At 33.8% G+C, this 16748-nt stretch overlaps 1 protein-coding gene across 1 annotated transcript; it reads right to left on the bottom strand.

The window, feature by feature from the left end:
• Positions 1 to 2481: 2481 nt before the first annotated feature.
• LOC136809276 (uncharacterized) lies at positions 2482 to 8245 on the bottom strand. Its single transcript, XM_067065794.1, has 6 exons — positions 8138 to 8245; positions 5029 to 7135; positions 4607 to 4678; positions 4050 to 4124; positions 3076 to 3204; positions 2482 to 2498 (listed from the first exon to the last, which is right to left on the bottom strand). Exons 2-6 carry the CDS (start codon positions 7109 to 7111, stop codon positions 2482 to 2484), a joined length of 2376 nt encoding a protein of 791 aa, XP_066921895.1. The 5' UTR covers positions 7112 to 7135; positions 8138 to 8245.
• Positions 8246 to 16748: the final 8503 nt, after the last annotated feature.

The raw sequence follows: 16748 nt of genomic DNA on the forward strand, positions 1-16748 counted from the left end.
CTAAGTACACAATTTTTGGTACAATCCAGCTGCGAAATGAAGCTGGGAAATTTAGTTGGGGAAAAGTGACTTATTTGAAATTTGAGTTGGAGAAGCAAATTTGACTAAAAAAGTGTCTAGTTTATCAAGCTCTAAACAACGATATAATTTGAGATTCAGAAAATCTTTTCTTTTTTCAAGAAAACAAAGCAAGCTAAATATTTACAAAAAAGATCTCAAACAACTAAAGTCAATTTCGCAATTTTAATATGCAGCCAAGCAGCTGATGAAACAAAAAGGCTGCAATCGTTGATATGATTAGAACTAGATTTTTTACTCATTGAAAAGATAATTTGGAGTGGAATATTATGATAAATTAGAAAATCCAACAAAGACTGAGAAGTGAAGCTGAAAACTGAAGAAGAAAAAAATCAACTCATTATAAAATTGTTATTTGATCATAATTTTCAAATCAGAAAATAATTTTCAACCTTTAGAGCGTGGTGTTCTCACTTTGAAAATTATAACTATAACTATTGCCCGGTTAATTAAAATTGATGTTATTTCGGTTAACAATATTCCACTCCCGAATGGTTTTTCAACGAACACAAAACCTCTAATTCGAATATCTTCAAAATTTACAATCTCTTTTTACTCAACAGCAGATTATTTTGGCAGACTTAAAACATTTGGTATGCAAATATGATATGTGTAAACGTGAAAAAATAAATTCCAAAAAAAAATGCATGTCAATGGGTAAATACTATATGCGTAAGACTCTCCTCGTAAAAAAATGTAACTAAAAATAACGAAACTAAAAAACTCTTTAATATAAACTCTATTTACATGGTGATATAAAAATGCAACTAAAAATATAAATTTCTGAAGAAATATTTTTTAAACACAAAATATTTATTTTGAATTTTAAATTTTAAAAGAGAAATGAACAATCGTGTTTGTTTTCCAAAAGCAGAAAATTAACATCCAAAAATATGCATCTTGAAAACTTCAAAAGTGATATCAAAAATCACAAACGTTTGAAAGAGCTTTCAAAAGGTTTCAAAAAATATTTGTTATGGGGCAATTATCGTTAACCTTTAGAAGCCGCTGTCTTTTTTGAAAAAGGCCAAAAATTTCATCATTTTTTTCTGTAAATTTATTTTTTCAAAGGCAATTTCTCGACCAGGACAAAGGATTCAGGTATCAACTTTGGTATCGTTGGAAAGCTCTTTCTCTCAGCTACAAAAAATAGCAGATTTTTTTTCTCTGAATCTCAAGTGGTCAGGAGTTATGACCAAAAGACTGTGTATCGGTAAAATGACCTTTTCAAAACGTATATATACGTATTCTGGCTTCTAAGGGTTAAGGGCCTGATCAAAGAACTTTTGCTTTTCGCCACAATTTTTTGAGAAAAGAAACTCTATTTAATCAAACCTTGATGACAATACAAGCTGTAGTGATTCTGAATTCTTATAACTATGTTAATAAGGAAGTGTAAGTAAGAACATTTTAATTTGAAGACTGTACAACCAAGAAAAAGCCAAAATTTAATTGTTCTTCCGTAAAATCGTATAGAACCGATGTTTTAACATGAATATTCTAAGATACTACACGCCCCTGTATCAAAATAGGATTTAAAGCCAATCGGGAAAAGGAAAAGTGTCTTATTTTTCCAAAGTGAATTTTATAGTAGCGTGCCAGAGCAACTCCTTCTTCTAACGACTCGATCAAAATAGCATACAGTCTTAAATATGGCTTTAAAAATATACACCAAAAATTTGTATTATAAACTATAGAAATATACGGGTATATGAAAGTTGTAACATTGCAGTTAATTCTTGTGGTGACCTGGAAATTGGGGTTTCTTCATAATCTTCAAAGAAAATCCACGTTTTCGTTTTTGTGCATAAAAATATTGTGTCAGTAGCGTGGTGGCGGGGCGGCCGATATTTTTTTGGGGGAGGGGGTACCGAAATACATAGGGCACAAAAGACGCCTCTTATTACTAATTTCGGCGCCCCTTTGCTTTTTAACACCTTTACACCTGGCAATTTTCGATCGAAAGAGAAAGTACCCAACAATTTTCAAAAATATTTACTTTTCATAGGCGGCGCCAAAATCAACATTTTCAGAAATTGCCTCCCCAGTTTGCCCGAATTTTGGTCGACCCACCACGCTACTGTTGTGCATGTATTTGAATTCTGTCAAAACAATCCCCATCGATTACCTTGGCATTGTCGAGGATATAAATGTTCCATCGCTCATTTCAATGTTTTTATTGACTATGTAATCCATTCTAATGAACGATAGTGCTGTCAGTACCTTCATTATCAATGATTGTAAAGGATTGGACATGCTGTAGGGATGGCCAGAACTTCTGGTTGATTCTGTCATAGATTTAATTTTTAGAGAGCCTTTATTAAATCCATGATTCTATGCATGAAATCTTTCCTTAGCCGAACGAAAGTACACCAACATTAGGACCATAGAGTGGTATCCAGATCAATCTTCATGGAAACCTACATATAATGAAGAAAAAAAGAAAATTTTACAAAAAGTTACAAGGAAAAATGCACAGTTATTTATCGATGGTGGTAGTATAATAGGTAGGCTCGCATTTCAAATGGGTAAAAGAAACTAGTAGTTTACATAAATTTTATCTAACATTTATATAGATGCGATTGGTTGGTCTTCGAGCACATTCTGATACTCTGTACATGGCATTTTATCACTCTTAAAAACATGGCTTCGAAAGACAATCTGCAAAAAATAGCGGAGCCACTGATCTTTTTCATCCGGGCTTTAGAAGAATATTGCATAAGTTTCAGAGATCGGTGGTTTAAGCAAATCTAAAGCAAAACAATCGCCAACCATAAAGAAAATCATTAGAAACAAGCCCCTTTTGCTTTCGCTCCGAAGTTAAAGACAACGTGGTTTTGATTGTTTTAGCTAATCAACACATTCGCCATATCACTTTAGAGCAGAGCGTGGTAAGTAAAATGGATGGTCTGTTATGAGATTAGGGGGTTATGAACATTAGATGAACGCTGTCTGGAGGTTCTGACGGGGTGAAAACTTGTGGTGAAAACACCTTACCATTACTTAAAGGCGAATCATGATCATCCACATTTCCTCGATGGAAGATTTTCAACTTGCTGTCTAACTTTTCCTCTTTCAATTTTCGTAATTCTTCTCGTAGTTCTGTCATCTCTCGTTTGTGTTGGTCTAAAGAGATTCAAATAATATATAGTTACATAGTGCTCTTGTTTTTTCAGTGTAGGATATCACAAAACCCTCTTTGCCATAGACCCCGGTAGGATTTCTATTGAATAAAAAAACGACTCAAAAATCTTCCCCTGTAAGAAATCCAATCCCTCGTTGCCACTAGATTTATAAATTCTAAGAACTTTCATTGGGTTAGCGAACGTTAATGAACAATTTGAAGCGTTCAAGAGATTTCTAAATTTTTATTAGGGCCTTCATTTAATGTCCGAAATAGCTAAAATATTCTAATCGTTGGCGAGATAGTGTCTGTTTCGTGACCCAGAAATTTTCTTCGCGTCAGACAAACATATATAAATTTGACAACCCATTTAGTTAGTATTAATAGTCCCCATTATCGTTTCCTGTTTTTTAATGGTTTTGCATTGTACGTCGAAAAAATGAGAGTATCAAAACGGCTTTGAGAACAGCTGTCTTGGTACAAAGCTTATCAATTCATGATATTCATGACGTAATGTTTTCTACAGAAAGACTCCGGTTTTTGCCAGTTGTGGAAAATTCTATACAACTTTTGTCTAGTTTAAATTTGCCACTACTGGCTAAAATCGGGGTATTTCCGTAGAAAACATTACGTCATGAATATCATGAATAGAAGACCACAATTATCTAGAATTAATAAAAAAGGAAATTCTTCATCCGGCTCCATCCTGTTGAGGACGTCATTTTCAAAAAGTCAGCCTCCGGATTTTAAATAGATTTTCGGACTACCTTTAGCTTTATCATATCGACTAAAACTGTATTTTATAGCGGTGCTTTTTGGTGTTTCCGAAAGATTACGTCATTCTTACCTTTCAACTCGTTTAAAACTCGCTCGGCCGTTTGTCGTTTACTTCGTTCATCCTTGATTTCACGTTGATAACCGTCTACAACAGAAAAAAAATGAGTTGTACCCTCTAGTAGTAAATACACTAAGATTTATCTAAACCCTAGAGTGAGTTTCTAAATCCCAGCCAACCAAAATAAAATCTTTGACAGGAATTCTTTGAAAAAGACACTTCTCAATGTTGGTGCTGCCTAAATGTGATGGGAAAATGTACCTACACCCACCACATGCAACACAGACCATTTCACGGTTTAAATGAATCATGGGTAATAAGGACTAACTGTGCTCCCAAAACGGCAATTTTGGCCAATAAAAAGTCGTTATTAGAGCACGGTGGTATTGACTACCCATGATTCCTTTCCGACCATGAAAGGGCCAATTTGTAGAAACTCCGATCAGAGATAGCGGCTAAAAGTTAAAAAGGTGTCAATATAGGCCAGTGGGAGGGTGTATATCATGAATATTAACTGATCTTTACGGACAATATCATTGTCGAATAAAATCAATGACAAGATCACATACCATGCAAAATTCTGAGTTCATCTTCTTTGCGTGAGTTTTCTCGGACCAAACTTTCATAAGTTGCATCTCCAACTAAAAAAATAAAGTAAAATTTTTTGAAATAACCGATGTAGCCTGTTCGATTACACAAGGTTGATTTTGAATTAGATGACGTTGTTAACAGATATCTTGCTGATGATTAGACCCAATACGACCGCGAAAGCACTTTAAATGGTACATAAGTAAAAGCAAAATAAGGGACTTCTTTTTGCCAACTGAAAATATTCTTGTAATAATTAATAAAGAGGGGGTGGTCCTAATAAGGTCCGGGGGGTTGAAAAACTTTCGAAAAATTAACAAGCAGGGGGGGCGTTTATTTGGCACCTAAGAGTATCCATATTCATTATGCACAAAATTGTTAAATTAACAAATCTTTTACGTACATTTGAATTTTTTATTGTTAGAAGGTGAATCCGGGTTCTCATGTGATCTTTTGCGATCGCTTTCACCGTTATCCCGACCAGCTTTCATCGGGTCATAATCTCCGTTCGGGATAACAATCGGGCAATCAATGGTTGGATGGATGCTTTGAATGTGCGTGATAGCGACTGAGTGTGAGGATGGCATGTCTTCTTCTTGGTGTGGGTTGGGTGGGGAGGAGGTAGGTGGCTTGGTGAAACTGGTAGGTGCTCGTTCAGTGGTAGGAGACGTGGGCTGGTGGTAGGGGGACATCACCTTGGTGGGCGATGGCGACTGTCGACCGTTAGTTTTGATTTTAGGAGGTGATTTTTCACGTTTGATGTATTTCGGGTTTCCGGTTTGTTGTTGAGGGGGAGTTCCGCGTACTAGCTGTACCGGTGGTAAAAATTTGACTTTATTCATCCGGTGTCTGTTACGTTCGGTCTCATACATTTTCAACAAGCGATTAACATCATGTTTGGCAATGTACGTACATACGGTTGGACGTTTAATGACGTTGAGGCGGCGTAATTGATGGAGTTGAGCGTATGTAAAGCGACATTTCGCGATACCGAGTTTCCGGAAATGGTAATCAAGAGATGCGCTCTGTTCATCAAGGAAATCTACAACCCGGTGAACATCCGGAACTGTAATTACCACGGTACTATTTTCCATTGTAAACGTATGTACCACTAATTCTTTTTCGTTGTCATCAAAAACGTTGGTATCTGGTTCTGATAGTGTCGGTGACGCTAAATTGGAGATTTTGTTATCCAAGTTCACTGGTTCTGACCATTGGACTCCTTTCAACTTTGGATCATCCACCAAACAGTAAATCTGGAATAGTTTCTCGGCATCTGATTTCGGCACGTACGTACAATACGTGGCATTGTTCTGTAAAATATTACGACTCTTTAGTTCACGTAAATGAGCAAAACAAAAACGGCGTTTTTGAACTTTGAGTTTATTAAAGTAGTAATTGACTTGGATGGAATTGCCGTGGATATTTTGAACAATTTTATGGATATCAGGCATGCAGACAACTTCGTTTCCTTCGACAATGAAAATATGAACAGTCATATCTTTATCAGAGGCTTGAGCATAATCCTCGGTCTCTAGGTCATGTTTGCCAGAGTAGTCAGACACGTTACTGGCTGGTGATAAGCAGTTTCCACCGCGCGGTGATTCTAGGCTACTTGTTGACGGTGATGAACGTTCTTTCTTATTTTTCCACGATCTGGAGGTTCCTTCAGCTAACACCATCACATCAAGGAATTCAACATGGTTTTCAATTTGATCTTGTGTCATACCGTATGCTTCAAAAACTCTTAATGCGTCATCTTTCAAAATATAAGTACAATGGACTGCACATTTCTTCACAATTCCTAGTTCCTTAATCTTATCTAGATGTGATGTATGGATAAACTTGTAAGGCACAATACCAAGTTTGGTGAAATAATAACCGACTGTTGCACCTTGGTGGAAATTAGACTGGACTACTTTTTGAACTTCAGGTGCACAGACTATAATATCGTCATTCAGTTTAAAAAGATGAACTTTGACCGGGCCGTCCTGCTGCTGATCGTTCTTGCTATTCGTGGATGAATTGCTACGGGTTGTAGATTGAGGCATCGGTTTTTCATCTAATAATACGGGCTCCATCCACTGGATACGGGTGGATTTACGGCTGTCTCCACTGACGTCAAAACTATCGAAAATCCTCTCAGCATCTCTTTGCAAAATATAAGAACAAACTTTGGCTTCATGTCCTAAAATGCCCAACATTTTGATCCGGATCAACTGGGCGCCTGTATATCGTCGAGATGTAATCCCATGCTTAGATAAATAGTAATTGGCTTGTGATAAGACTTGGTATACATTACGTAACACTTTATTAACTTCTGGCATACAGACAACAATGTCTTTTCCAATGATTAGAGGATGAAGTGTGATAATTTCGGAATCATCCATTGTGAGTCGACTTGAGTAGTAAGATTCGTGACGTGTTGAATATGGTCTCTCCATGGTGGGTCCATGATGGTATTCAACAGGATTGTGTACTTCCATTGATCTTTAGTAGTTCGTTTTTGACTGAAAATAAAAATGAATTCAAAATGACATTGTGCGAATTGGTACATTCAAGCCAAGGAGGGGTGCAAGGTTTTCAAGGTGATTGGTATGTCTGAGCAAATGATTGAAAATTGAACCTTAGAGAGGAAATTTCGCAGTTTTTTGGATCCTCAGAGTTATTTTCCAAATATTTTTGACTACTTTGCCAATTTTCTGTATATAAATCATAACCCCGAGTTGTCAACCATCAGATAAACAAATCAACCTAAGGCAAAACAAGTCAATGGCATCAGTACTTAGTATTTTCCCAAATATTATGGAAAAAAACAAATATTCTTGCAAAGGAGGCTTGGTTAAGCTGAACAAAAACTCACAATCACAAGGGATCAGAAAATTTTGAAACTCATAGCATAAATCAATACCATAACCTAATACCTTATTTAACCAAATACCTCCTATGTATTGTACTATGTACTATGCATTGTATTATATTGTATGTAATGTATTACCTAACTATACTATCTCTTACAAACATATAACATCAAATTGACTCAAGAGTAATGGAGTTTGGTAGTGAATGATGCTAAAGTCAATTTTTTTAGTTATTTGTTTAAGAAAACACAGTCAAGATATATAGAAAAATAAACATTGAAAAAAATAACAGTTTTGAAGGAGATTTGAGCTAATAAACAAAAGAATAATACCTCTCAATGAAATGACATTAAAAAATCTATTAGATCAACATACACATAAAATTTTTTATGACTTTTTTTTTCGATTTACGTCTTTTCCTTTTTAGAAGTTAAGTGTTTTTATTAAAGCTCTTTGACACTTCAACATAACTTTATTGACATTTTGTATATAAATAAATATCCTTTTTTATGATGAAAATAATTTTTTGATCAATATTTAATTTCTCACAACCATTGTGTAAAAACTTATATGTGACATTGTTTGTCATATATTACGAATATAATAATTTTATAATGATAAAATTTGTATTAAAATCCGAGAAATACGTACAGAATATCAAGCTAATCTCAAGAACATTTCCATAATATTTCAACAATTTTTTCGAAATTTTTCAGAAAATTCAAATACCAAAAAAAATTGAATTTTCAAACTTTCTAAAAGTTTATTCAAAATATTTAATAACATAATCAAATTTTTAGAAATTAGAAATCACATAAACAAAGAGATAAATGAAATTATAAACATTTGTTAAACTTTAAACTACTCAACCGTGAAATCGAAACTAAAACTAACCAACCAGAACCAGACATTAAAACACACACAGAAGATTTCAATCACTGAACTCTAAAATTAAGACTGGAATGGACATCTCCAGAACATTTGTGAAGGCGAAAAATTAACAATAATTTTCACAGCTTCGCATGGGCTTCGGATACACGATCTTATTTTATAAGAATGGTGTTTTTTCAATTCATCGTGAATATTTTCAGCTTTTTGGGAAAATTATCCTGAAATATTCTTACGGTATTCTTACGTTAGGATCCAAACCCAGCCTGAATTTAACATGCAATGCATAGCTCATGGAGGTAATAAGAAATAGATGGAGAATAAATGACTTTTATTTCATTGTACCTAATCATCGGAAGCAAACGGCTCCTTGGTTGCAATGGGAAAAAGTGATTAATTTTGTGTGCACTCATTGGAATATTTAAGTTCATAAAAAACTGAATAAAAAGATTTTGGATTTTTAACAGCTCTATTGTGAGATAATAGCTTTGTTGATCAAAATGAGAAAAAGCTTGCCGGAACAAGCACAAAATCCTATATTTTTAAGGGCCCCCTCTCATAAAATCATCGATAGATTTAAAAAAAAATCTATATTACGATTAGGTAACCTTAAATTAATCATCCATCAGAATTTGAAAGCCCCCTCCCTTTTAGAAGTAAAGATTTCTAATGAAGAAATTTTCAAGAAAAATGTGCTGTAACTCTCAAAATTAGCAATATGTTTGCCCAAAAATACATCAATATGAAATCATAGAACTATTGTAACCTTACTACGAGAAAATTATTTTTGTATCGCGTTTGAACAAGAACTTTTTGCATAAAATGTTTATTTCAATCAGGATAACATTCTCACTTCTGTTCTTATAAATTTACATTCCGGATTTTTTTGCTTCCAATGATAGTAAATCAAAGAAAACCGATTTGAATGAAAATATAAAAGAATTTAACGATAACTTAGGCCATTACCGAGTCATTTATTCTCCATCTATTTCTTATTACCTCCATGCATAGCTCAAGCAAAGACTTGGAATTCAGTTTGTGAAACTTTTTAGCGTTGATGGGGAATAATTGGTAATTTACAGGTAAAATACTCTAAAAATGGCATTCTTAGGTTCAGTTGCCATACCCCATGATGGCATTATTAGCATATGCTCAATTTGTGGCCAATTTCATCACGATACGAATATTCTTATAAAAAAAGCGTGTAACATTTTGAGACAGTGTAATTTGTAACATATGAAATTCATAACTAATTTATAGATCAAATTTACAACAGAAATTAAAATGGAGACGACCATTCCAGTCATTTATTTTAGAGTGCGGTGAATATAACCGAAGATTTCGATTTGTATAAATTATGCACATATTTTAAAGTAATTGAATATAGATTTCAAGTACTAGACGCAGTAGTTAGTAATATTCGAATCAGGGCGAAGGCGTGAAATGCCCATGCCCCAGAGCAGTTTCTCTAGAGGGGCGTCGAGAAACCAAGGGTGCTAAAAGAAGTTTTTAGAAGACGCACAAGATAAAAGATTAAATTTTATGATTAGAAGGAGATATTCTCGGCCAAGTTTACCATAAATATTCTTATTAGAGCAGTAGAGTACATTCTTATGAAAAATACGCGTACACCTCAAAATTTGAAAATGGCGAAAATATTCTAAAGAAAAACTTATTAAAAAGGCTCGTCGTTATCTTGACACAGTAATTTATTGAAGATATTTAAAAGTTAGGAAAATATCGTACTCAATTAAAGGCATTTAAAGGTTAGTACACCCCCTTTTCAAATCACAGGCCCACTGGGGAACCCTTCCCACCGGAACAATTCGCCAAAATATTGTCCCCGGTGGAAAATTATCCTCAAATTTTTGTCCCCATTGAAAATAATCAAATAAACCAATCCTCAATGCAGAATATTTACTATTTTCCCATACACACTAAATTTTCTGACTTGAAAACAAAAGAATTTAAATCCCTGTGGTCTGTGAGAAGGGGGTGTGTTAGTTTATACGGAAATTGATAACGGGAGGGGGGTCTTGTAAAATCCTAATCAGTTTTCAGGAGCATAGTTTCAACTAATATGAAACTTCCAAACTTTGAACTGGGGATAAGTAAGTAATAAATAAGGGAAATAAGGCAAAAATTGAAATTTTGATTTTCCAAATGACTTACAAAAACTCAGAAAACAGGAAAAAGCTGAAAAACAAAAAAATAGGCTTAAGCCATCCAGTACTTAAAATTGTATTTCGGAAGAAGAATTGTCGTCAAAAAAATGAATAGAGCGGGATGAGATAAAATGAAAGGAAACTCAAGGGAAGCAAGCCATTTTGCTGATTTCTGGAGACCTCCAGTGGTGACCTATCTAAAAGTAAAGGCTAATTCAATCAGTTGACATAAAAGTTTAAGAGGTCATTTTTCATATTTAGATGTTTCAGTCGGGACTTTAAGCATTTGAGACTATAGCCTGTACCAAACGATTACTGTTCGATACTATAAATTGTTGGTGTCTTAATCGTTATCTTGACCCTCATTGGGATAGTTCAGCTCATCCAAGATATAAGCAAAGAGACACACAAGTCACAAATCTATTTATTGAATTTAGCGTTCTCTGACTTTATTATGGGACTAACGGTTTTAACAACGTATTGATCTTTGAGATATATGAGAAATGACCATGAGAAAGCCCAAAAACATTATGCTTGGCTTTTACCGTTACAAAGCTTTTGTCTAATCGCGGGCATGAGATTCAGCCTTGTAATGTCTGTTTTCAGTTTGGCGGCTCTTACAGTAGATAGGGTGTTGGTGGTTACACGCCCTTTCTATCACCGAAATATGAAAAAGAAATACGTCTCCATTGTATATGCTTTCACATGGACTATCTCCTTAATACTCAGCTTACTCAATATCTTTTTTAACGGTGATCTCCCAGCAACTTATACTGAATACCTTGGGGAGATAATTTACATAGGAAGATCAGATATCTACGGGTCAACTATTTTGAGATACCATCGCATGTGTATTTTATTGATACAAAGCTTTTGCTTTCTGAAACGTTGTCCAATATAAATCTGGTGAAATTATTTCAAAATCCAATTGATCTAATGAGGCCCCCAGCGGTTTTCGTGATGGCATGATTGGCGTTTTTTCAAGCTGGTGATTTCGTGATTTAATATTTTAATGTGCGTGAATACGTAATCGGAGTAACCAACGTGATCAACGTGATAGAGAAGAAATTTAACTCATGATAACGTAAGTTGAAAGGCGACTGGGTAGCCTATCTGATTGTTTTTCAAAAACATTTTTCAAAATATCAAAAAGCGTTTCTGAATTTTGGGCATATCATCCGAAATAACCTGTATGGATACCGCTCTAAAGAACAGGGGGGAACTAGAGTTCAAAATTGTTCCACCCCTTATCTATGTGACGATCGCCGTTTTCGCTACCACTTATGTGTATACTGGACGAGTTTTGGGCTTTATAAACACTAATGGAATATCGTTTATCTTATCCCGATAGCATTGAATTCTCTGATTAACCCGTTTTTGTATTCCAATGTGATGAATAGGAACAACCTTTGTGGTAAATTGAAAGATCTTGGGAAAGATATTTTTGAGAAAAAGACACACAGGATATTCACAAAATATGGAGTTACGGACTAGAGCAACAAATAGCTCATCTGGTCCATGAACTATTAACAGTGACAAAGTATAATGCGAAGGAGAAAAACAATTGCTAATCCAGTAAAACGACTTAGAAAGGATTTTTTCTATATTCACATAACTGGAAATAATTATAGGGGGCGTACGGGGTTTGCGATTTCCGAAATACCAAATATTTTTGCTAAAATTTCCGAGATTCCGTAAAAAAATACTTGCAATTCAGATACCGATTTATTTGGGTATTTTTCCTCTGACCAATTTTTCATGAAGTTTGATTTTTCATGTATGAATTCCGAAAAAGGGGGATAAAAACTTTATAATACCGAAACTCCGAAGCAAAAATTCATGGATTTCCGATACCGAAACAATTTCAGCATTCCAAAATACCGAAGGAATTTTGCCCGATTTCCGAAATTCCGAACAAAAAAGGGTCGATTTCCGCAATTCCGAAATACCGTACGCCCCCACATTATACTACAGTCAGTTTATTTCAACATTTGTAACACTGAAAGTGCTTAACATCAAAAACGTTGGAAAAATCGTATGTGAATTTGTTTAAAGGTTTTGTTTTTACATAAATGTTCCCGTTTCATATCAGACACATATTTCATATCGGGACAGTGTCTTCCTATTGTTATACTGTGCTGATATAAGCAAAAATATTTTTCTTTTCCTCTTTCTAACCAATCTTGCTCCACATCCGTGTCAATCCAATGCGAAAAAGCTTGTAAATTAAAATTGATGAGTAAGCAAACGATATCACTCTTATTTAAAAACAAAACCTTTAATTGTCAATTTTCTTATTAATCTTACCATAGAAGAAATACTGAAATTTTAACACGAACTGAACTTTTTTCAACCAAACGACACTACACATGACACGACAGAAAATTAAAAGTAAAAACTCCAAAGAAAGTCAAATCTTGGTTATGTAGAAAATAATATAAAACAGGAGAAATCTTTAAAAACGAAACCAATTATCTTCATGTACGGCTATTGTATTGCTTTGAATCTAATGGCTCCACCAAACATTATTATTTTTTTAGAAGGGAAACAACAGGCATGTAGAAACCATATTTAAAATTTCGATTCAATTTACTTTCAAATATAGAGCCAAAAATATATAAATGACGTTAATCAGGCGGTTAAAAGGAATGGCAGGTGCTCAGGTTTTCCAGTGAAGTGAACAATTGAACAATGTCGTAATTCGTAATTTTATATTAGAGCTGATTTGTTTGACTTGAGGGTCAATTCCTTTAACCAAAGACACCCCTGTAACAAAGACCCGGCGGGACCCCTGCTCTACTGGAAAATTTGGCCAAAATTTTGTCTTAGGCAAGAAAAATACCTTAAAATTTCAGCACCACTATGAAATTGACTTTCATTTCCTCCCCATTTGAAATTAAATATAAAAATTGCACTCCAAAACCATCCCACTAGATTTTTTGTTGCACGTTTTTTTTTTATTAGAACCCAGTTTATAAGAATATTTAGGCTGAAATTCGTCGAAAAATTAAGAACATCGTAGGAACATGCCCAGCCTCAGTTTGGAAAAAAATGACAAGAAACTACAATTTTTCTTCTTTTCAAGCAGTTTTAACCCAACTTAGGCATGGATTTTCTAAAATCGAGAGTCAAATATTGTCCAAATTGTACCAATTTTATATGCTCTTTATTTTGCATGATATTGTCGATTTAGAGTAGTCTGAAAAATTAAGAACGCATTTAAGAACATTTAAGGCTGAAAATTGCTAAGAAAATAAGCATATCCAGGCTCAGCCAAATTTTAAGTGTTCTAATAAAAAAAAACGTGTAACTTGAAACAAATAGAATTTTTATCCCCTTTAGGATTTCGATAGAAGAAGTTTTACAACCGCTGTGGAAATAGGAACCACCGAGGAGGTTAGACAGAGGTGTCCGAAGGTAATTCTGTATATTTAAGTAAAGAATGCCAATAAGAACATTTAAATATGTTGAATAAAATAAGAACATCCGTTCTCTATCCGTAGCCTAAATTAAGAACTTCCAATAAAAAAGGTTTAAACAATATGAATAGAGTTCAAAGTCAGAGTAAACTCTCTCCCTCAAAGCAAAACCAGTTGTTGAGCCCCACCATAGTCCTTATAAAGAACCTTAGTCTGGAAGCTTATTATCTTAACTTTTTGTTAGTTTTGTTAATATAAAAATATAAAATCGATTTGCTCAGCTTTTGATTACGTTACTAGGTACTCCTCTTGGATTGGTTTAAGATTTAATCAAATGATCAAAAAGTGAGCAAAACAAACTAATTTTTCAACGCAAATTCAAGTTAGAAACGATGGAAAGAAAAAAGCGATTCCAGACCGAGTTTTTTTTATAAGGATTATGGCTCCACCCTTCCCATAGTTGCTTTCAAAGCAGTTCAGTGCATTTCAGCCAAACTACTAAAGTGGTAAATTTTATATTAAATTGAAGAAAATTTAAAAATAACTTTTAACAAAAAATTAAGACGATCAGAACTTGACCGTAAAGCAACAAAAATAAAAATGTAACAACAATTGACATTTTTCAATAAGTATTATACATGGCATTATTTCTTTATAATATTGATCAAACAAAAGTTGACAATAAAAGTTTATATTATAAGACCTTCTCATTAGAACCATAAAAAAATTGACAGCCATAAAAATCAAAACATTTAGGCTACTGAATGTTGGCATTTTTTAAAGTGAAATTAAAAACTAGAAGTAAAAACTTTAGTCAATCATAAGGTAAAGAGTCTAGATTTTCATCAATTTTACGGAATCTTAATTACAACAAAAAATGGATATAAGGTTCTTAAATTATATAATTTTCTTATATAATAAAGAAAGTTTTTAAGTATAGTAAAGGGGTAGTTAGAATAACATTAAGGAAAATTAAGACTTTGTATAAATAAATTGGTTCAACATACTTCAAAAAAATTATGGTTTGTTTTTCGAACAAATAAACCAAAATATTAAAAAAACATATCATTGTTGTTATTTTTGAAGAGAACTGGACACTAGTATTATTTTTTGGCACCACTTATGTTTTTAAGAGGTGTGACATTATTCAAAATCATTCGTCGAGACTATGTAGAATGTTTGGTGTACTATTTTTTTTTTAAATAATTCATTGACATTGACTCTCGGTAAAATTACTACACTCCCTTTGAAAAAAGAGAATTAAACTTTGAAAAGGAAACCTTTTTCACAAAAATTCTTAGTCTATTCTTATTATTATGTTCTGTTCTCATTTCTAAAGGAAAATTTGAGGTATTCTAAGCCTGTGGTAGTATATTCTAAGAAAAATCTTTTCTAATATCTTCTAAATCCATATGCCCCCGAATTCAAAATGCCATGAAATTAATAAGGGTCAATATGTATAGTTTTTTTTATATTACAAGAAACTATAATAACAACATAAGGCTTCCGTGGCCAAAATGTTAAGAACAAGTTAAGAAAATTTTAAGGCTTTGTGGACCCTTAGGAAAATGGACAAAAATACTCGCAAAATAGTGAAAATAAGAACATGTTAAGAACATTTTTAGGCTTAAAGCTCAAAAAGTTTCTGACGTTCCACTTCTGGTCATATTTCTTTTAAAAGGGCACAAGGAAGTTAATCTTGAGATAAAGATACACATAAAAATTGAAATTTGTACAACATTTCTACTCGAGGATATCCTTCCAACGACTTTGAAAGTTTTATGGAGAATTCGCGTTTTTCAAGATTTTTGCAGTTATTTTTCAATCGGTCATCGGTCATAAGTCAAAGATAGGACATCAAAAAGACAACGTGTTAAGAGGGTGAAAATAGTAAAAGATTATGACGCTTGAAATGTTGTTAAGTTTTGAGTAAATAAAGATAAGAACCGAAAACAAACAAATTTGTGAGAAGACATATTGCAAAAATAGTCATGAAAATGATACATTGATACTTTTTATTTTATGAGACTAATTCGACACCCCTTCTCACAGACCCACTGGGACCCCTTCTCTCTAGGAAAATTGGCCAAAATATCGTCCTCAGTGTCCCCGCTGAAAATAATCAAATAAACAAACCCTCGCTTTAGGGGTCCCTCGCTTTAGGGGTCCCCCGCTATAGAATATTGTAATATTTTTTTTATCCCCACTGAATTTTTTGACTTGAAAACAATGGAATACAGATCATATCCAGCCATAGATAAAGTACATAGAAATATCAATCCCAGTCAAGTTTTGGTCCGTTACTTTTACCCCCTACCGGGTCTGTGAGAAGGAAGTGTAACGAGGCTTAAAAACGCAAGAACAATGGTGAGCCTGGAATGACTAAATCTTAGACAAATTGAGGGTCAAAGTAGTAAAAATATGGTACTAGGTCTAAGAACGGGGTAAGAACAGTTCGAGGCTTTAAATGCCGAAAAAATAGTTTAGTGAAAATGATAATTTACTAGGGAGAATCCAGGATGATTATTTGGGACGAGTTGAAGTTTTTACAAGCTCTTATTTGATTTGGTTGGTCGTTAACCAGTAATAAAATAATTTTGTTACTTTTTCTAAAGAACGCGTCATTTTTATTACTTCAAAAACTCTATCTCATCTGGAATATTTCTTGTTGTTCACTTAGACAGGGTAGAATCTCGAGGTGGACGGTCACTAAGAGAGGCTCTCGTGCATAATCCCATTTTTAAGTGAACATTCAAAAAATAATCGGTATACTTTATTGTGGAGATAAAA

Source organism: Clytia hemisphaerica, unplaced genomic scaffold (assembly GCF_902728285.1).
Source record: "Clytia hemisphaerica strain Z4C2 unplaced genomic scaffold, Clytia hemisphaerica genome assembly, whole genome shotgun sequence".
Classification (NCBI taxonomy): Eukaryota; Metazoa; Cnidaria; class Hydrozoa; order Leptothecata; family Clytiidae; genus Clytia; species Clytia hemisphaerica.